The sequence below is a fragment of the Haliotis rubra genome, unplaced genomic scaffold (genome assembly GCF_003918875.1).
Source record: "Haliotis rubra isolate DU_JTF1 unplaced genomic scaffold, ASM391887v1 Scf291, whole genome shotgun sequence".
Classification (NCBI taxonomy): domain Eukaryota; kingdom Metazoa; phylum Mollusca; class Gastropoda; order Lepetellida; family Haliotidae; genus Haliotis; species Haliotis rubra.
Window position 1 is genome coordinate 401156 of NW_025766959.1, and position 23895 is coordinate 425050.

A 23895-nucleotide genomic window follows, 5' to 3' on the forward strand; every position below is an offset into this window, starting at 1 on the left:
ACTACCTCAATCAAGTAAGGGTTTACGTCTGTCCATTCAGGTGCTACTACCTCAATCAAGTAAGGGTCTATGTCTGTCCATTCAGGTGCTACTACCTCAATCAAGTAAGGGTTTATGTCTGTCCATTCAGGTGCTACTACCTCAATCAAGTAAGGGTTTATGTCTGTCCATTCAGGTGCTACTACCTCAATCAAGTAAGGGTTTATGTCTGTCCATTCAGGTGCTACTACCTCTCAATCAAGTAAGGGTTTATGTCTGTCCATTCAGGTGCTACTACCTCAATCAAGTAAGGGTTTATGTCTGTCCATTCAGGTGCTACTACCTCAATCAAGTAAGGGTTTATGTCTGTCCATTCAGGTGCTACTACCTCAATCAAGTAAGGGTTTACGTCTGTCCATTCAGGTGCTACTACCTCAATCAAGTAAGGGTTTATGTCTGTCCATTCAGGTGCTACTACCTCAATCAAGTAAGGGTTTACGTCTGTCCATTCAGGTGCTACTACCTCAATCAAGTAAGGGTTTATGTCTGTCCATTCAGGTGCTACTACCTCAATCAAGTAAGGGTTTACGTCTGTCCATTCAGGTGCTACTACCTCAATCAAGTAAGGGTTTATGTCTGTCCATTCAGGTGCTACTACCTCAATCAAGTAAGGGTTTATGTCTGTCCATTCAGGTGCTACTACCTCAATCAAGTAAGGGTTTATGTCTGTCCATTCAGGTGCTACTACCTCAATCAAGTAAGGGTTTACGTCTGTCCATTCAGGTGCTACTACCTCAATCAAGTAAGGGTTTACGTCTGTCCATTCAGGTGCTACTACCTCAATCAAGTAAGGGTTTATGTCTGTCCATTCAGGTGCTACTACCTCAATCAAGTAAGGGTTTATGTCTGTCCATTCAGGTGCTACTACCTCAATCAAGTAAGGGTTTATGTCTGTCCATTCAGGTGCTACTACCTCAATCAAGTAAGGGTTTACGTCTGTCCATTCAGGTGCTACTACCTCAATCAAGTAAGGGTTTATGTCTGTCCATTCAGGTGCTACTACCTCAATCAAGTAAGGGTTTATGTCTGTCCATTCAGGTGCTACTACCTCAATCAAGTAAGGGTTTATGTCTGTCCATTCAGGTGCTACTACCTCAATCAAGTAAGGGTTTACGTCTGTCCATTCAGGTGCTACTACCTCAATCAAGTAAGGGTTTATGTCTGTCCATTCAGGTGCTACTACCTCTACCTCAATCAAGGGGGTTTACGTCTGTCCATTCAGGTGCTACTACCTCAATCAAGTAAGGGTTTACGTCTGTCCATTCAGGTGCTACTACCTCAATCAAGTAAGGGTTTATGTCTGTCCATTCAGGTGCTACTACCTCAATCAAGTAAGGGTTTATGTCTGTCCATTCAGGTGCTACTACCTCAATCAAGTAAGGGTTTATGTCTGTCCATTCAGGTGCTACTACCTCAATCAAGTAAGGGTTTATGTCTGTCCATTCAGGTGCTACTACCTCAATCAAGTAAGGGTTTATGTCTGTCCATTCAGGTGCTACTACCTCAATCAAGTAAGGGTTTACGTCTGTCCATTCAGGTGCTACTACCTCAATCAAGTAAGGGTTTATGTCTGTCCATTCAGGTGCTACTACCTCAATCAAGTAAGGGTTTATGTCTGTCCATTCAGGTGCTACTACCTCAATCAAGTAAGGGTTTACGTCTGTCCATTCAGGTGCTACTACCTCAATCAAGTAAGGGTTTATGTCTGTCCATTCAGGTGCTACTGTCCACTACTCAATCAAGTAAGGGTTTACGTCTGTCCATTCAGGTGCTACTACCTCAATCAAGTAAGGGTTTACGTCTGTCCATTCAGGTGCTACTACCTCAATCAAGTAGGGGTTTATGTCTGTCCATTCAGGTGCTACTACCTCAATCAAGTAAGGGTTTATGTCTGTCCATTCAGGTGCTACTACCTCAATCAAGTAAGGGTTTATGTCTGTCCATTCAGGTGCTACTACCTCAATCAAGTAAGGGTTTATGTCTGTCCATTCAGGTGCTACTACCTCAATCAAGTAAGGGTGTCTGTCCATTCAGGTGCTACTACCTCAATCAAGTAAGGGTTTACGTCTGTCCATTCAGGTGCTACTACCTCAATCAAGTAAGGGTTTATGTCTGTCCATTCAGGTGCTACTACCTCAATCAAGTAAGGGTTTATGTCTGTCCATTCAGGTGCTACTACCTCAATCAAGTAAGGGTTTATGTCTGTCCATTCAGGTGCTACTACCTCAATCAAGTAAGGGTTTATGTCTGTCCATTCAGGTGCTACTACCTCAATCAAGTAAGGGTTTATGTCTGTCCATTCAGGTGCTACTACCTCAATCAAGTAAGGGTTTATGTCTGTCCATTCAGGTGCTACTACCTCAATCAAGTAAGGGTTTATGTCTGTCCATTCAGGTGCTACTACCTCAATCAAGTAAGGGTTTATGTCTGTCCATTCAGGTGCTACTACCTCAATCAAGTAAGGGTTTATGTCTGTCCATTCAGGTGCTACTACCTCAATCAAGTAAGGGTTTACGTCTGTCCATTCAGGTGCTACTACCTCAATCAAGTAAGGGTTTATGTCTGTCCATTCAGGTGCTACTACCTCAATCAAGTAAGGGTTTATGTCTGTCCATTCAGGTGCTACTACCTCAATCAAGTAAGGGTTTATGTCTGTCCATTCAGGTGCTACTACCTCCATCAAGTAAGGGTTTACGTCTGTCCATTCAGGTGCTACTACCTCAATCAAGTAAGGGTTTACGTCTGTCCATTCAGGTGCTACTACCTCAATCAAGTAAGGGTTTATGTCTGTCCATTCAGGTGCTACTACCTCAATCAAGTAAGGGTTTACGTCTGTCCATTCAGGTGCTACTACCTCAATCAAGTAAGGGTTTATGTCTGTCCATTCAGGTGCTACTACCTCAATCAAGTAAGGGTTTATGTCTGTCCATTCAGGTGCTACTACCTCAATCAAGTAAGGGTTTATGTCTGTCCATTCAGGTGCTACTACCTCAATCAAGTAAGGGTTTACGTCTGTCCATTCAGGTGCTACTACCTCAATCAAGTAAGGGTTTATGTCTGTCCATTCAGGTGCTACTACCTCAATCAAGTAAGGGTTTATGTCTGTCCATTCAGGTGCTACTACCTCAATCAAGTAAGGGTTTATGTCTGTCCATTCAGGTGCTACTACCTCAATCAAGTAAGGGTTTACGTCTGTCCATTCAGGTGCTACTACCTCAATCAAGTAAGGGTTTATGTCTGTCCATTCAGGTGCTACTACCTCAATCAAGTAAGGGTTTATGTCTGTCCATTCAGGTGCTACTACCTCAATCAAGTAAGGGTTTATGTCTGTCCATTCAGGTGCTACTACCTCAATCAAGTAAGGGTTTATGTCTGTCCATTCAGGTGCTACTACCTCAATCAAGTAAGGGTTTATGTCTGTCCATTCAGGTGCTACTACCTCAATCAAGTAAGGGTTTATGTCTGTCCATTCAGGTGCTACTACCTCAATCAAGTAAGGGTTTACGTCTGTCCATTCAGGTGCTACTACCTCAATCAAGTAAGGGTTTATGTCTGTCCATTCAGGTGCTACTACCTCAATCAAGTAAGGGTTTACGTCTGTCCATTCAGGTGCTACTACCTCAATCAAGTAAGGGTTTATGTCTGTCCATTCAGGTGCTACTACCTCAATCAAGTAAGGGTTTATGTCTGTCCATTCAGGTGCTACTACCTCAATCAAGTAAGGGTTTATGTCTGTCCATTCAGGTGCTACTACCTCAATCAAGTAAGGGTTTATGTCTGTCCATTCAGGTGCTACTACCTCAATCAAGTAAGGGTTTATGTCTGTCCATTCAGGTGCTACTACCTCAATCAAGTAAGGGTTTATGTCTGTCCATTCAGGTGCTACTACCTCAATCAAGTAAGGGTTTATGTCTGTCCATTCAGGTGCTACTACCTCAATCAAGTAAGGGTTTATGTCTGTCCATTCAGGTGCTACTACCTCAATCAAGTAAGGGTTTATGTCTGTCCATTCAGGTGCTACTACCTCAATCAAGTAAGGGTTTACGTCTGTCCATTCAGGTGCTACTACCTCAATCAAGTAAGGGTTTATGTCTGTCCATTCAGGTGCTACTACCTCAATCAAGTAAGGGTTTATGTCTGTCCATTCAGGTGCTACTACCTCAACAAGTAAGGGTTTACGTCTGTCCATTCAGGTGCTACTACCTCAATCAAGTAAGGGTTTATGTCTGTCCATTCAGGTGCTACTACCTCAATCAAGTAAGGGTTTATGTCTGTCCATTCAGGTGCTACTACCTCAATCAAGTAAGGGTTTATGTCTGTCCATTCAGGTGCTACTACCTCAATCAAGTAAGGGTTTATGTCTGTCCATTCAGGTGCTACTACCTCAATCAGGTGCTACTACCTCAATCTAAGGGTCATGTCTGTCCATTCAGGTGCTACTACCTCAATTAGGTGCTACTACCTCAATCAAGTAAGGGTTTATGTCTGTCCATTCAGGTGCTACTACCTCAATCAAGTAAGGGTTTACGTCTGTCCATTCAGGTGCTACTACCTCAATCAAGTAAGGGTTTATGTCTGTCCATTCAGGTGCTACTACCTCAATCAAGTAAGGGTTTATGTCTGTCCATTCAGGTGCTACTACCTCAATCAAGTAAGGGTTTATGTCTGTCTATTCAGGTACTACTACCTCAATCAAGTAAGGGCTTATGTCGATCCATTCAGGTGCTACTAGTCCAAGTCCATTCAGGAGCAGTCAAGATAGGAACAGTTTATCCTTCAGATAAGCAAGTAAGGGAACATGTCCATCGACAGGAACAGTCCACAGGGGAACAGTCCAGATAGGAACAGTCCAGATAGGAACAGTCCAGACAGGAACAGATAGGAACAGTCCAGATAGGAACAGTCCAGATAGGAACAGTCCAGACAGGAACAGTCCAGACAGGAACAGTCCAGATAGGAACAGTCCAGATAGGAACAGTCCAGACAGGAACAGTCCAGATAGGAACAGTCCACACAGGAACAGTCCAGACAGGAACAGTCCAGATAGGAACAGTCCAGACAGGAACAGTCCAGACAGGAACAGTCCAGATAGGAACAGTCCAGACAGGAACAGTCCAGATAGGAACAGTCCAACAGTCCAGATAGGAACAGTCCAGACAGGAACAGTCCAGAGATAGGAACAGTCCAGATAGGAACAGTCCAGACAGGAACAGTCCAGATAGGAACAGTCCAGACAGGAACAGTCCAGTCCAGACAGGAACAGTCCAGATAGGAACAGACCAGACAGGAACAGTCCAGATAGGAACAGTCCAGACAGGAACAGTCCAGATAGGAACAGTCCAGACAGGAACAGTCCAGATAGGAACAGTCCAGACAGGAACAGTCCAGATAGGAACAGTCCAGACAGGAACAGTCAGATATGTCGAGAAAACAGGTTGATTCTCGGAGTACAAAGACTGTACATTGGTTTCCATTTCATTACCAACACCGCTTAATATACATTTTATAAATAACGTCTGATTGTTCACCACAATCATCAATTACTTAACATGCACGGTCAAACCTCGTTGAATAAACTGATAAACCTTCCATTATCATTGCAACGGGCTGCTTCAAAATCATCACCTAACAACATTAACGTATAAGATTCGTCTTCTCGTTGACCGATAAATGAAACAATGTCATAATTTCTAAATGATCTATTTGCAGGAAGTGTGGAAATGGCTTGTTTCCTTACCTACGGCGAGACTGGATCCCTGCTGCAGCACCAGCGTCTGGCCAGTGCCACACTGACGTTAATTATCAGTTACCCAATATTTAACGGCGCGATGTGCGGGTATATGGCCGGTGAACACGCATGCTCAATTACCGAGCACTGCGAGGGTAAGTTTCAATCAATCACCTGTCAGGAACGGTTTAATCCATGTCTATTGCCTATGTCTCACACAAACGTGTTGTGCTTCGCAGTTTTTACGCAGGTGCACTGACTGACTTCTTGGGGACATCTGAGTGGAGCAATTCGAGCAAAACTCGGGAAGACAACCCACGGCAATTTGATCGATGTTAATGCTTTTCAGGGTAATTGGTTTAGGAAATAAAAACCTACTTGACTACAGACATGCTTTTCTGTCCGCGCCATTGGAGATAGTTTACATATGCTCATCAAAAAAAGAATTGGGACACTCCGTAGGTAATGAAGATATTGTCCCGAGGTTGAGAGAACTGAGCAGAATAGGGCAGTTCTCTAAGAGTCGCAAATAAGCCCATGGGTGTAATTGCTTATATGCTTTACGCCAAGTTTTGACTGATTGTATGATCCGGAGATTCGGCAAAGCAAAAGTCAATATTCATGAAACAACTGAATGTACGCCCCCTTCTCACTTTAACCAAATGCAAAACAGGGAGGTGTTGGTTTTTGGTCATCTGACACCAACATTAGCTATACATACTCTAAATATACTAGTTTGCAAAACCATGCAATCACGGAGAGGGGACTGGGCAAGTCCCGTCATAACATATGCGTGGGAGAGTTGCCCTCCGCCATCCACAGGTGATTCCATACAACCGTCAGGTTGCAAGCCACGTTCCGATAGACCTGAGGTAGATCATACTGAGCATGCGGTCGTTATGTGGTGCCCCACGCCTCGAGCTCGCTCGAGACTACACCTGCGGACTGCCAGCCACACTAACGTCGTTTTGTTTGTTTATTTTGTTGGGGTTTTGTTTAACGTCGCATTCAGCAACATCAACGATATCTGATGGCGATCTGTAAATATTCTAGTCTGGACTAGACACCCTAGTGATTGACATCCTAAGCAGGATACCCATGACAAGCATCAGCCCGAGGACCCGATCCTGTCGGTCGCCTCTTACAGTCATAGGTAGCTGAAGGCCATTTTAACCGGGATCATCACGGGTTACACCCGTCGGTATCCAAGCCATCGACCTGCCAATATACGGCCTGTGTCCAGCTATATGACCAGTTCGTCCAGTCGATCGAGTGCCCTCATCCAGAATGTTCTAATAGTGAGTGAGTGAGTTTAGTTTTACGCCGCTCCCAGCAAATTTCCAGCTATGATGGCGGCGGTCTGTAAATAATTGAGTCTGGACCAGACAATCCAGTGATCAACAGCATGAGCATCGATCTGCGCAATTGGGAACCGATCACATGTGTTAACAAAGTCAGCGCGCCTGATCACCCGATCCCGTTAGTCGCCTCTTACGACAAACAGGGGTTACTGAAGGCCTATATTCTAACCCGGACTTCACGGGTCAGAATGTCGTCATAAGCAGCAATGGTTGCAAGTACTGTTCCCTGATGAGTCGAGCTAACGTCTTTAGCTTACTAACGATTCGTGTCCTCAGACACCAAGATGAACCGTATCTAGATGCCACAGTGCGTGAGACACCGACTTGGTGGTCTAATGACCCGGGGAGACTGCAGTCATTATAGAATTCCCCAGTTCAATGTTCACAGCAATTGTCACAGCAACATACATAGATGACATTGTTTATCCACATGTTACTCTGAACTTCATTAGACCAGAGTCCATCTTGCAGAACACTGCAAGACCTCACAAGCTGGCATTGTTCCCAAGATGTTTACCTGTTCTTGTACCCATCGAACATCTATGGTAGTGAATTAAATATTGTCTGTCTGTTAGGCTAAAACGGGAACATTTCTCGACTGACATTATATTAATGTGCTGAGTTCAGATGTGTTTGTTGGTTGGGGAAAATACGTATTCTTCCCTCATTAGTTTTGTTTTCGATAAAATGAGAAAACTGAGACCTTCCTCGTCTCTTTTGGGTACAAATGTGGCCAGAGAAATTATTTTGATGCAACCTTAGTGTTTTATTAATACCTGACACTCCGCCTGTGTAAGGAGTACCCAGAGGCTAAATCATTAGGTGCCCATGTTATGGTTGAGTAGAATATACCGTATATCTGTGTCTTTAGTCTAACACAAGAAATAGGCAGCCCGGATAAGTCCGAATTCAGAATATTTCATTTTATATATAATGCAATAAACCTTTGTGAATATTGCAATCTAGATACACCAGCAGTGGAAAAATATTTAGAAAATATAATAAATTAATAAATGTATGACGGTTTAACACTTTCTGTGTTTGGGTTAGAATGTAAACCAATATGAAAGAGTGGTTCTACAACTGTGTTGTAACGTATTACGTAATTACAGGTACCGAGAACACTTCCTCTGAGTGCGCCAGTACTCGGGGATACTTCAAGACGTCTCTACACATGTCATGATAACGGTTCACCTGCAATGCATGGCCATTATAAGGCCTTGACAAACGACCTGATCCTCTCGGAATTGCTATATTGATTTTGAACATTGAATGGAGGAAGATCAAGAAACATTTGTAAAAACTACAGATTGTCATTTCTGTTAACGCATTTAACGATTCGCATTGTACAACTCATGCGTTTACTATAGCTAACGTCCATTGTTGGTGTCTCCTGCCGTGCTATTGCTGGAATATTGCTGAAAGCGCGCGTCCATATTCACTCACTCACTCACTCATTCACTCACTCACTCACTCAAGCGTTCATTCTGTAAAGATCCTGTTGTACAGATAAGTGACTCTGATATCACACTAGCACAATGAAGCCACACACAACCAAACTACAATCAAGTAAGTAACAACAACGCCAGTGTTAAACTTGAGACCTAAAGGAAGTCACTATTACACGTCTTTAACAAATCAAAGCCAGCAAACTCCTGACATTTCCAGAAGCCTCAAGTCTGTTACAGATAATAATTTAAATGTTAGAGAAGTTGTTGCTTGGGGGTTAAAATCATTGTCTTGTTCATATGTAAAACTCTTGATTTTCTTTAATTTGAAATGCATGGAACTAACCATATGTGGGCGACATGTCTTTTTTTTATTTAAATCTATTTCCTCTGTAGGTAATGAAGAATGGCAACGATGTCTTTTAACTTCATACCAGTGTGTTACCATGGTACCACTGGCGATTATATTGAACGTTTTATGCAGCCCTGCTAGCCGACTCATTTATTACCATAAAGCATATATTCATAACCATTCTTTATAAGACCGACTGCTGGCTTACTCCTGTGTCTCATTTGTAAATCGAGCCAGATAGTATTAATCATACAGTGTCTACAAATTAGGACATGAATAAGAATAGTGGTGTCATTCCTTACAAATATATTAACTTTTCAAATCACGTCATAAGCTGCAAAAACCGTAAAAATATCATAAATGAAATCATTTCATTAGTTGAGATGTTTTTATGCCTGAAGTACAAAAATGTTATTAGATATCATACACTACTGCATTTATGAATTTGTACTGGCGATTACTGGTGCCTGGTTTGTCGACTGGAGCTGATATATTATTTCATATATACTTATTCAGTCAAACCAAACTGACAAAGCACCAGTGAAGTATTCGTAAGCCAGTTGAATGCGCCCACAGCGATTTTGTTAAACATCTGCAAAGAATGTGTTACACAGCTGTGTTACGGTCATTGCGATGTCTGTCCAGTAATCCAGCCACGTAATCCAGTGAGTAAATGCTATATCACGCTGGTTCGTTACGTATACCAAGGCAAACTAGTGGACGATAGAGTGAACATCGGCATAAACCGTCGCCTTACGAAGCGATGTTAGCGCTGGGGTTCTTGAAGGCCTGTGTTAAAGGAGTTAAGATTAACTAAGAACGCTTTCTGGAACATGGCCCTGGGCCCCGTTTTACAAAGCCCTCGAAGCGCTACGACTATCGTAAGTCAATGTTACAGTATAGGAAGTACGAATGCTACGAAAAAAGTTACGACATCTTAGGCTTACGAGGCTTCAAGTAATGGGATCAGGGCCCCGTTTCACAAAGCTATCGTAGCGCTATGACTGTCCAAAGACGTATATATGTCTTTGGACTGTCCTACCTCAATGATACAGTAGGCTATGGGAGTTACGAGATCTTAGGCTTACGAGAGCTTTGTGAAAAGGGACCCTGGACCAGGCGAATCAGTGACTGAAAGCAGGACGCCATCGAGGCATGGTAATAAACAATAATTAGGCTTTCCAGCCTGGCCACCTGATCCACATTAGTCGGCTCTTACAACCAGCGAATGGTGGGGCATTCGTTCCGGGATCTACATCCGGGTCTACTCTTGAAGGTATAGTTGTACAAAACTACAGCATACATAATACATAAAGCATGAGACCGCCTCCGTGGTGTAGTGGTTAGAGCGTCCGCCCGGAGAGCGGAAGGTCGCGGGTTCGATCCCCGACCTCGTCATACCAAAAGACGTTAAAATATGGTACTGTCTGGCGCTCGGCATTAATAGGTACAACAAGGACTGGTCGGCTCGGAGTCAGTATAATGTGTCTGAGTAGGGTATTCATGCTTCACTGCGGCATGGTATATCAGTGGGCTAGCACTATAAAACCAGTTTAAGTCTGGGCTAGTACAAGCAGCCGCACATACACACACACACACACACGCATGCACGTCGTCATATGAGCGAAATATTCTCAAGCACGACGTTAAACCCAATTTCACCTCACCTCACCTAACATAAAGAATGATGCTGGACCTACCTCCATCTCGCCCAGCTGCCGGGCTGCCCATGCTGCTCTGTAACATAACACGTGGCATTGTACTTCATCAATACTTAACAGCATCTGAAACAATGTGCTGGCTAAACACAATATCAAGTCAATATGAACATATAACTAGTACACGTGGTGTGTCAGTGTTTCAGGTTATACCCCCAACACACAGTACTGACTCAGTCAGCAGGGATACTCCACCAGGTCCTGATACAACCGACCCGTTCCCATCAACCCAGGGAGTTTTGTACAGCTTTAAAGAACTTCTCCATCCTTTCATGTATACATGGGTAAAGAAACGGATGCTGATCGATATATAGCTGTATTTCGGTTATACCACCAACCACCCAGGGAGTTTTGTACAGGTTTAAAGAACTTCTCCATCCGTTCATGTATACATGGGTAAAGAAACGGATGCTGATCGATATATAGCTGTATTTCGGTTATACCACCAACCACCCAGGGAGTTTTGTACAGGTTTAAAGAACTTCTCCATCCGTTCATGTATACATGGGTAAAGAAACGGATGCTGATCGATATATAGCCCTATTGCGGTTATACCACCAACCACCCAGGGAGTTTTGTACAGCTTTAAAGAACCTCTCCATCCTTTCATGTATACATGGGTAAAGAAACGGATGCTGATCGATATATAGCTGTATTTCGCTTTCAAAGAGGTTGCATTGCCAAAGTAGCGCTTAAACGAACTCAAATTCTATACATATATCCTGATAAGGATCCGATCTTGATTATTTAATTAAATCTGCAATAAGAAACATACTACGTCAATAATTCATTAAGAAGTAGAGTCAGATTAAATTCCCAGGACGTTTGTAAAGATGTTTTGTAAAACCAACCTGAAGAATCTTGAACCTGGGAATGTCGGTGTATGAGAACAGCATATATTTGAGGCCCTTTGAGTCTATTGATAGCGTTTCATATAGCCAATGATCAATATATAATGGTGACAGATTCGGAGCTCAGGTAGACTACAGCGATTCATGATAATCAGAGAAATCAGTTTTGTTGGATTCATCCAAGTGTTATTACTGTAATGGCAAATTCAAAGAAATTACCCATTTACTTTGATCATATTCACATAACGGTTTTCTATGAACTGCTATTTACACAGGCCGGTAGTGATCCAAGAAATACTTTTCATGGAAAAGATGAAAATGATGATAGAAGACATTTATATTACTCGATAAAATGGGAATCTGTGGGCAGGTCCTCAACCACGTTCTCCCATCCCGGTGTCGACCACCGAGAATGTATTTACCGATTACACTGAAACATCCACTTCTATCATCCACATTTGTATTACCTGTTTGGTTGGTTTGTTGTTTTACACTGCATACATAAATAGTCCATCGATATGACGTCGGTCTGTAAATAATCGAGTCTGGATCGAGTCCCGGTGATTGACAGTGTGAGCATCGATAAACGCAGTGGGGATACGATGACATGTGTCAACCAAGTCAGAGAACCTGACCGCTCTCTCTCGTAAGTTCATATAACAAGCACACTAGCCTCAATGGACCACCATTGGTTACTGAAGCCCAATTCTAACCCGGATCTTCACGGGGGAAACCACCATTGGTTACTGAAGTCCAATTCTAACCCGGATCTTCACGGGGGAGACAACCATTGGTTACTGAAGCCCAATTCTAACCCGGATCTTCACGGGGGAGACCACCATTGGTTACTGAAGCCCAATTCTAACCCGGATCTTCACGGGGGAGACCACCATTGGTTGCTGAAGCCCAATTCTAACCCGGATCTTCACGGGGGAGACAACCATTGGTTACTGAAGTCCAATTCTAACCCGGATCTTCACGGGGGAGACCACCATTGGTTGCTGAAGTCCCATTCTAACCCGGATCTTCACGGGGGAGCCAACCATTGGTTACTGAAGTCCCATTCTAACCCGGATCTTCACGGGGGAGACCACCATTGGTTACTGAAGCCCAATTCTAAACCGGATCTTCACGGGGGAGACCACCATTGGTTGCTGAAGCCCAATTCTAACCCGGATCTTCACGGGGAGACCACCATTGGTTGCTGAAGTCCCATTCTAACCCGGATCTTCACGGGGGAGACCACCATTGGTTGCTGAAGCCCAATTCTAACCCGGATCTTCACGGGGAGACCACCATTGGTTTGAAGCCCAATTCTAACCCGGATCTTCACGGGGGAGACCACCATTGGTTGCTGAAGCCCAATTCTAACCCGGATCTTCACGGGGGAGACCACCATTGGTTGCTGAAGCCCAATTCTAACCCGGATCTTCACGGGGGAGACCACCATTGGTTGCTGAAGTCCAATTCTAACCCGGATCTTCACGGGGGAGACCACCATTGGTTGCTGAAGCCCAATTCTAAACCGGATCTTCACGAGGGAGACAAGCATTGGTTGCTGAAGACCATTTCTAACCCGGATCTTCACGGGTTATTGCCTGAGTATATAAATGCCCCTAGAATACATTTGGAATGATATTACTTTCAGATGTAAATTTATAAACTTAAAATACAATCTAATAAGCGAGGCTTATCTATTTTGACTGAGGTATTTCTCACAACGCTGAATCTGCGCGTAGACTAACATCTCGTCTCTAAAATGGACATATTTTCAAGGAAACAGAGTCCGTAAATTATCTAAATGAAGAATATTTACAAGCAGCGAAGATACTTTCTTGGTGCAGTAATCTAGACTTTCCAAATATTATACAATGGCGGTATGTATTTGTGTAAGTTCTGTAAACAGACTACAGTGCAACTAGCTGACAGTATTCCCATGATCTGTGTAACACCAGAGACCATATAATAATATTATATGGTCTCTGGTAACACTCACCGAGGAGACAGGTATATTCTAGCGCCACGTTAGGCCCTTCAGTCTCCCATGCCTCAATACACTCTAGTGCCCAGCGTGACAACAGTAACTTAGGGCTATTGATGATTCAACGAGTGACAAATTTCCCACTCATGGTCTCAGGAACCAATCTGCCAAAACGGATAATCCTCACAATCGTTAATCCCGGAGATCGCTGATTTGTCGGCAGTCATAGAGCGGAACAAAAGATTACATTTAACAAACTGAGAATTCATGAGCGGATTTCAGTCTAAGGCTTTGTCATGGGCTACAAAGCCCCTACACAGTGTAATTCTACCTGAGAGTTATGTCGCACCGTGAGCACATGCTATACTGGACACACACCGTATTGGACATTACATCGACGGTACAAGCTTAGTGTTCGAGTCGCTACCCACAATGCTCAATGACAGGGTGTGCAGCCAAAATGGATGAGATTCCTCTTGATCGAAGTTTTGAATTCACAGGCTTTATATGCGAACACAGAGAAAGTGTCACATTCCATCTGTTTGATGCATTCAGTGTACGTGTTGGCCGATCTGGTTTTATTGCTTCCTCCCAATATTTATTACCGCGTTGGGTAACTATTACTGAGGCAGTTTTAAATATCGTTTGTCTGTTCGAGGAGACAAGAGATTGTAATCTGAAGTCACACGAATACACTTATCGTGATCCGTCTATGGGATGATTGATCTGTGCGTTGTTATGCAGTGTCTGTAATTTGTTTTATAGATTTTCATAGTGAGAATGTCAAATAAAATTTATATTCATTTCACCCCTGTCCCCTACCCAACTTCTTGTGAACAATCCGTCTTCAGCGACCAATGCTTCTCTTTCGAGGCGTCCCGCGGAGATCCGGGTTAGAATTGATCTTCAGTAACCCATGCTTGTCGTATAAGAAGCGACTAACAGGATCGGGTGGTCAGGTTCGCAGACTTCATTGATACACATTATTGTATTCCAATTACGTACATCGATGCTCATGATGTTGATCACTGGATTTTCTGGTCCCGGCTCGATTATTTCTAAATGGCATTGTGTAATCATCGATTATTTTCAGACCGCCGCCACATAGCTGGAATATTGATATGTGCGGCGTATAACTAAACTAAACTAAACTACATGTAAACTAAACTAACAGGATGTGGTGATCAGACATGCTGACCTGGATCATTTATGTCATCGTATTCCAATAGCATCGAGCGTTGCTCATTATATCAAGCCTCAGTTATTTTACACCGCCGTCATATTGTTGCAAATATCGAGAGTGGCGTCAAACTACAAATAGGCGTATTCCTGGATCTGTTTCGGAGGTGTGGTAATCTACATACTGGTTAAAGCAGTCGCTCGTCACGACAAAGACACGTCTTCTATTCCCCACAAGTGTATAATGTATGAGCTCACTTCTGGTGTCCCCGCCGTGATATTGCTGGAATATTGCTAAGATGGCGTAAAACTAAACCCGCTCACTCGCTGGATCAGTCTCGAATGGTGGTCTCAGCAAGTGGTCATAAACAACACTACAACGTTCTGTAGACAGTCTGTATACATCTGGATATATTCTACAGGCGTGGACATGTATACATGTATACATAAAATCTTAGTGTATACTCACTTCTGCTTGCCAGGCCTGAGTTGCAAAACCAGTCTTACCCATACCAGAGCTGAGAAGAACTGTGCTTGTCGCAGCGCTACCACCTTGTGCAATGCGCGGCCTGAGATCTAAATTTGTTCAGATTTGCAAGGACATCAGGTCACTGATCCATGACAAAATGCGCCCGGCCTTCAAATTGACAAATGTAGTTCATGGCCTTATGTATACAAGATAAAATAGCCTGATTGTTAGAGCGTTCGCTCTTCACGCCGAAGACCCAGTTACGATTCATTTTGTGGGTACCGTATATAAAGCCCATTCTTACAACCCCTCCACTGGGAGTATTGATAGCCTCATTTAAACAGGTCTGTCATTTCATTGACTACTGGCCTAAATATGCAAATCAATGTACCTAAATATTTTATGTTTTCAAGACCCTTCAAAATCCATTCTGACAGTTGGGAAGCCTGAATATTAAAGCATTCAGATTTTAATTAAAAAATGGTATATTTTGTTAAATTCAATGAGTTCACCGTCGTAATACTACTCAAGTTTTAAGTAACATTAAAGATCAACTTGCTTCCTAGAAATGGGAGGTGAGGTAAAAGGGGTTAAAGGTTGCAGATCATTATGTGGCCAGGTCGTGTGTGGGACAGATATCCCGCCACAGTTTAACACGGTTAGCTCACTCAGACACTCCACACTGACTTCTAGCCAACCAGTCCTTGTTTCATACCCTTAACGCAGGGAGGGAACAGACAAGGGTACTCCTACCTTGAACACACATCAGAGAGACAATGGTTTTAAGACAAACACATGTTCCGACATTTACTCACAACGTTTTAGGCCCAGGGTACCACCCCTGAGTGCGTGAAACAGACCCCACTGAATCATGGTCCCCACTGAATCGTGGTTCCCATTGAATCGTGGTTCCCACTGAATCATCACCCCCACTGAATCATGCTCCCCACTGAATCATCACCCCCACTGAATCATGGTCCCCACTGAATCATGCTTGTCTCAAACTGAGACAGATTTTTTCATACTTTGTAAAATCGGTAGGTTGTGTTTCAAACCGCACGTGTAATCTAATAATGTTGGAGTGAGTGAGTATGGTTTTACGTCGCTTTTAGCAATATTCTAGGAATATCACGGCGGGGGGCGCCAGAAATGGACTTTATACCCATGTGGGGACTCGAACTCCGGTCTTCAGGGTGACGAGAGGACGCTTTAACCATTAGACTACACTGCCGCCCCTTAGGGAGAAAGCAGGAAGTGATGCCGGTCTTAGACATTTACCAGGTTGGTGAAGCCCACGAGCACGGGGCCATCATACGTACAAACATAAATAGCTCGATCATAGGTTCCTGGCACGCCCAAGGGAAGTAACTCTGCACAGAGCTGTTCGTGAGGGAGTGAGTTTAGTTTTCCGCCGATTATAGCAATATTCCAGCAATATCACAGCAGGGGACACCAGAAATGGGGCTTCACACATTGTACCCATGTGGGGAATCGAACCCAGGTCTTCGGCGTGACGAGCGAACGCTTTAATCACTAGGCTACCCACCGCACCCACAGAGTTGTTGATCACTGCGCGTTAAATGACTGAGACAACCGTGCACCGTTTACCATCGGAGGTTCCAACGACGGCGTTGATCGTTTCCTATGCTTATAATATAAACAACAGATTGTCTGGCCGAGGTACGACTACCGTAGTCTTACAAATGTACCAGCGGCGTAAAATTACATTCATTCACCACTTACCTGCCGCCCACATGTAGATCCCCTACCACGCCGATCCATACACACTGTACCTCTAGTGATATATAGACTGCCCCGAGTCCTCTAAATCTGCCCGACCCGACACATTTGATAGTCTCCGCCAATTCCAAGTTTTGACTCAAGTAATAACCTGTCATGACCCTCGAGGAAATGGTCTTTATCAACAGTGTGTATATCAATCAGACGTTATTGCATTTCAAGACGTGCTCACGTTAATAATGTCTATTTCATAAGCAGCGATAAACATCTAGATAAGAAGCGCGCATTGTGCGAGGTATTGTACAGAATGTTGACACTAAACCTGTTTAATGTCCAAGTTAACAAAACCAAAGAGATTTTAAATGTTCCACCCTGGAATGTGTTTTTGTAAAATCCTACACGTCTCAGTTGACGCGAGTGAAAAGTGCGTTCTACAGCTATTGAGATGGTAATTTGTATGCGCCATTCTATAAGTACACAGTCTGTTTCCTTAAGCGTTATTCGATGCTGGTCTATATTTAAGCGTACCTAGAAATCATCTGAAGTATTTTCAATTAACTTTGCACAAAATTATCACTAATTTGATTTTGTTCAAATGGAAATACATGTCTGAAAACATTATACTGAACAAGATACGATGTCAGTGATAAATAATATTGATTTGAGGCAGAGAGTGGTAAATATGTTTTGTTGTTGATGTCGACAACGTATAGTTTTGAAAGCAAATACTACTGGAAAATGGATGAAGATGTTACCGACTGTTCAAATACGAAGCATCATTTGAGTTGTAAACCGTTGTTCAGTTCCCTATATTATGTCGACCAATTCAAATATGAATTTAAATGATTTCAGATCAATAAAAAAATATCGTAAGCAAACATGTTGCTGAATATGTTCATAAGAGTAGCGACGGGCAGCTGTTTATGGTAAGGGTACTAGAGAAGAAATACTGTTCTGAGGGTCAACCGTGATTGAGTCAGATTTAGTTTTACGCCGCTTTTAGCAATATTCCAGCAATATCACGGCGGGGGACACCCGAAATGGACTTCACACATTGTATCCATGTGGGGAATCGAACCCGGGTCTTCAGCATGACGAGCGAACGTTTTAACCACTAGGCTACCCCACCGCCAGAGAGGAGGAAGGTGGAAGGTAATGTGACAATTTCTCAGACCCAGAAATGAACACCCACCGCCCCTATGTATAGAATGTACAGCAGCTTGCACTCACCCTTATCTTCATGTTCGACCAGTGGTCAGTATTCCCTTTGGGCTGGGCGACCGGGTCATAGCGGGACCAGAACGTCATGCTGAAACAAGGACAGCAGAAATAAACACAAGTCCTTCTCCCTTCCTGGAGAAATAACATTATGATACATACCCAGGGTGCCGTTGTACAACACAACCTTCGCGCTAAGACTACTTAAAGTTTGTATTAAGGTATGGGAGTTACGGTCACCTTAGCGCTAAGACTACCTTAAGTCTATATTAAGGTATGGGAGTTACGGTCACCCTATCGCTAAGACTACCTTAAGTCTGTATTAAGGTATGGGAGTTACGGTCCCCTTAGCGCTAAGACATTAACTTCCAAAGTTACTTTTCGGGAATGACGTTACCATGCCAATATGTTTGATGGCACGATGTTTCTCACTACGAGTCTAATTTAATTGAACGGTTGTTTAATCGTTGTGCCAATCGGGCTAAAAAGAAGCTGTGGTGGATCCTGGGTCCAGGGTATGTATCCTGAAAGAAAGGAGATATGCTTCCCTAGATGATCGAGGATGATCCGCCTGCATGTACACGGAAGAGACATACTAACACCACCATCACATGTCGTAACAAACTCAGGCCCGAGTTGTCTGTTGTGTAACGCCGCACTCAGCAATATTCCAGTTATATAGCGCCGGTCTGTAAATAATCGAGTCTGGGCCAGACAATTCAGTGATCAACAGCTTAAGCATCGATCTACGCAACTGGGATACGATGACAAGTCAGCGAGCCTGACCACCCGATCCCGTTAGTCGCCTCTTACGACAAGCATGAGTTTCTAAAGATCAATTCTAACCCGGATCTTCACGGGTCAGGACCGAGTTAAACACGTAAGCTACCTATATGCATCTCCAGATACAATGCCCGAGGGATGCAAGATTGAATTCGATAAATACCTGGTATGCACGGTTTGAGCTATAGCCTTGTTGAGATACAGCTTAATGTACACATCTGACCAGACAAGTGAAATGACCAAGGTGACAGCGTCTATGTATGGGTAATGACAGCTGAATCTGACTGCAACTGACACCCCGTCCAAGCAATACACAACACATCACCGTGACATGGAGAGGCAGTCAAACTGAAATCGACCACAACCTGATCGCAATTGACACACTGTATAAGTAATAAACTACACATCGCTCTCACATCAAGGGTCAAGCAAATCTGAAAACAAACTGGTGCCTGGCAGACCTGGAGAAACTGACTTTTGATCAACTCCATACCCACTCAGATATGAAATAAGGTGGCTCGAATGCATGGTTCCAGTTACTATGTCAACATATTAAGCCCTGATCCTGTATTGTGGACAATGGAGCGGACAAGGCTTGAGTAATTTGTCTGAACATGTGCCTAAGGATGAGATTACCCTGAGCTGTATTACGCGCGTGTCATGGAGAGAGGGAGGTTTTATTGTAATGGTGTTGATTTAGACGAAAACGATCGCACCAGACAGATTATATGATTTACATAACATAACTGAACAGCGGAATTTGTTGTGAAGAGACGTGTTAACATCGTCGGGCAACAGGGCTTTAGAACCAGATTTACGTCTTAACAAGCAAGAATGGTAAGATATCCAACAGAATTATCTTAAAACACATGTTAGCGAACCCTATACTCCTTGGACGTACAGGGCAACCTTTTTTTGTTGCAGAGTGCTTTCTGGAAGTACAACAACGTCACCGGGGGCGGTGGGGTAGCCTAGTAGGTAAGGCGTTCGCTCGTCACGCTGAGACTCGGGTTCGATTCCCCACGTGGACACAACGTGAAGCCCACCCCGCCGTGATATTTGCTGGAATATTGCTAAAAGCGGCGTAAAACCGTACTCACTCACTCACACTCTACATAGGGAGCCTTCGTCAAACTTTGAACAATTAATCGGACTGCTCACTCACTCACTCACTCTCTCACTCTCTCACTACAACAGCATCACCTCAGAGCCTTTGGTTCGTAAATTAAGGAATATTCAGCAATATCACCTGGGGGACACCAAAAATTGGCTTCACACATTGTATCAAGTAGGAAATCGAACTCGGTTCTCCAGTGTGAGGAGTGAACGCTTTAACAACTGGGCTACTCCCATCGCTCTCTCATGCATGAACCGTGGCCATATACACGTGTATAGTGTAGAGATGCTTTGAAATGACAATAACAGTGAGACAATAAAGATGTGCGTGTGCGGATGGGTGTGTGTGAAACAACTAAGCATTATAACGATAACATTATCATTTGACAACATATTTGATGATGTGATTATAAAATGAGCAATACTAGAGGATATGACTGAGAGACAACCAGTACTTTAAGATGTGATTATAAAATGAGCAATACTAGAGGATGTGACTGAGAGACAACCAGTACTTTAAGATGTGATTATAAAATAACCAATACTAGAGGATGTGACTGAGAGACAACCAGTACTTTAAGATGGGATTATAAAATAACCAATACTAGAGGATGTGACTGAGAGACAACCAGTACTTTAAGATGTGATTATAAAATAACCAATACTAGAGGATGTTGACTGAGAGACAACCAGTACTTTAAGATGTGATTATAAAATGAGCAATACTAGAGGATGTGACTGAGAGACAACCAGTACTTTAAGATGGGATTATAAAATGAGCAATACTAGAGGATGTGACTGAGAGACAACCAGTACTTTAAATGTGGGATTATAAAATGAGCAATACTAGAGGATGTGACTGAGAGACAACCAGTACTTTAAGATGTGATTATAAAATAACCAATACTAGAGGATGTGACTGAGAGAGCAAACCAGTACTTTAAGATGTGATTATAAAATGAGCAATACTAGAGGATGCACTGAGACAACCAGTACTTTAAGATGCGATTAGGATGCAATACTGAGATGTGAGACAACCAGTACTTTAAGATGTGATTATAAAATAACCAATAAATACCAGGCTTGGATTACTTAGAGGATAAAATGAGCAATATCAGAGGATTGACTGAGGAGACTGAGAACCAAGTACTTTAAGATGGGATTATAAAATGAGCATACTAGAGGATGTGACTGAGAGACAACCAGTACTTTAAGATGTGATTATAAGAGACAATACTAGAGGATGTGACTGAGAGACAACCAGTACTTTAAGATGTGATTATAAAATAACCAATACTAGAGGATGTGACTGAGAGACAACCAGTACTTTAAGATGTGATTATAAAATGAGCAATACTAGAGGATGTGACTGAGAGACAACCAGTACTTTAAGATGGGATTATAAAATGAGCAATACTAGAGGATGTGACTGAGAGACAACCAGTACTTTAAGATGGGATTATAAAATAACCAATACTAGCACTTAGATATGTGGTTTATGAAAAAAACACTTGCTATTGTGATTGATATTGTGATTGATATAGCATGTGCGATTAAAAGACAGTTAGATGCGACTATGAGGGAGGCTTTACTTCAAACTGTGGTCACAAAAGGCGACTATGCTTGTCGTAAGAGGCGACTAACGGGATCGGGTGGTCAGGCTTGCTGACTTGGTTGACACATGTCATCGGTTCCCAATTGCGCGGAAAGATGCTCATGCTGTTGATCACTGGATTGTCTGGTCCAGACTCGATTATTTACAGACCGACCCAATATAGCTGGAATATTGCTGAGTGCGGCGTAAAACTAAACTCACTCACTCACTCACTCAAGCTGTGGTCATGAGGTAATTAATATCTGATGATGTAACGAGGAAAAAAAACCGATACTTGGAGAATGAGAAAATGGGTATTTAGTGATAAACGACATGGAATACCAGAACATGGCTACAACTTTGCTACAAGCAAACGAAAAGTCGGTGTTTCATTCTTCAAAACGGGTCAATTAGGTAAGAAGGCAAGCAATTATATACGGCCACGACTCCAATGTCTTGAGCTCTGTACCGGCTAACTCCGTGATTGTTTCTGAGTGCGATGCCAGGGGTCAGTGGTTTTATGTGTTAGACATAATTAGAAAATTCCCGAGTCAAACATAAATCGATAGCAATTTCCCAGGTGGGGTTATGGCGCAAAGAGTAAGGAAACAATGTCACACTTGGAAGTTCGGAGGATATGCGTGTTTATATTGTATGTATGGGTTGGTGGGGGATATGTTCAATAACACATAACTCCCAAGTTTCTACGACACCGCCGAACATTCTCCTTCTCATCCAGAGAGAGAGAGAGAGAGAGAGAGAGAAAAGGAGTATGGTTTTATGCCGCTTTTAGCAATATTCCAGCAATATCACGACAGTGAATACCAGAAATGGGCTTCACACACTTTGTGCCAATGTGGGGAATCGAACCCGGGTCTTCAGCGTGGCGAGCGGACGCTTTAACCACTAGGCTACCCCACCTCCCCAGAGGAGGAAGGTGGAAGTTAATGTGACAATTTCTCAGACCCAGAAATGAACACCTAATATCCAGTATCTAAACCTACCTGTCGTCTATGTCCCCTCCGATTGTCAGACACGATAACATTAACGCACCAGAAGTTACGAACAACTCTGTGTAACACCTGCACTGTTCAAACAGATACCTCAAGTAGATCGGCCTGCAATACCTTCGTGTAAAGATTATCATTGTCGATAACATATATTGGACTGAAGTCAATCTTACTCTTGTTATTTTATGTCCATAAAGGCTGGCGCATAAACTCCGGTTCAATATCGGGGGTTAAAGAACACCACCTTGTAGAACTACAACGCGCGTCGTTTCTCTCAAGGGCCTTTCTCTTGTGATAGCAGTATATGGTGTTATAAAACAGTTGCTGTCAACTCGGAGTTATAAGGCGTGATCATATTTATGGTACTCAGACTGTTACGAGAGACTGGGTCTTCTGTTGACGTTGGTGTCAATATTATCACATACTGTTCTCAAGTGACAATGGCCACGATGTCACTTCGTGCAAGAATACCGGAGTGGGGAATCTTGTTAATAAAGTCAACGATCATGTCCAGACTCTGCCGACAACACTGTCCAACCATGACACTGACATTGGCTCTATTGAGAGTGGACAGTGATGTATTCCAGAGGAATCACAGTCAAATGACAGTCCGAACAAATAACGCAACGCTCATTTGACAAAGTATATATTGAACTTGCGTGGTGTGCAAACCATATAATCACATGCGTGTCACCACTGTAGACGAAATGTTGTTATGGCTGTTAGTCTTGCCTAGTCAGCAGATCTTGAACCACCAGCTGACAACGGCAGCGAACCATACATCAGCGCATATAGAATGGTCTCGATATTACACATTGTGCTCAATAGCTTCGACCATTGTCTTATATCAAGGTCTTTTCAGTATCGATTTAGAGTTATAACAGAACGCGATTTTGTGAGCTCCTCCACACATTCGCGTGAGTCTTGTTTAACTGCACATCTATATTGACATATGTCAGTTGAACCCTGCAAAACAAACATGTTTGCTTAACACGTACATACATGCATGTACATTTACACACGTAATTTGCAGACACGAGTTCCGGTTGCGTGGGGTAGAAATTCAACGTAATTTGAGAAATTACGAGGTAGCATTTAAATATCTCTGATCAGGAATACATTAGAGCATACTCGGGATCTACTGGTGTGTTAGTACATAAAGTCACCTACTGGGGCGTCAATACAATACCCTATGTTATCCCAGGCCTAACAATTTCTCGTATGGTAATTAATATATAATTAACGCTACACATCACGGTATCAATGAATGCCTTATATTATCTATGACAGTCAGTGTCCACGTGGCTG

General features: G+C 43.0%; 1 protein-coding gene across 1 annotated transcript in view; it reads right to left on the reverse strand.

Annotated features, from left to right (window-relative positions):
• The window catches only part of LOC124281966, a 52866-nt gene that overhangs the window by 7000 nt on the left and 21971 nt on the right, over nt 1-23895 (reverse strand). Inside the window, 2 exon segments of the mRNA XM_046717970.1 lie at nt 10629-10665; nt 18097-18175. Of these exon segments, the coding sequence (XP_046573926.1) occupies nt 10629-10665; nt 18097-18175 (116 nt within the window).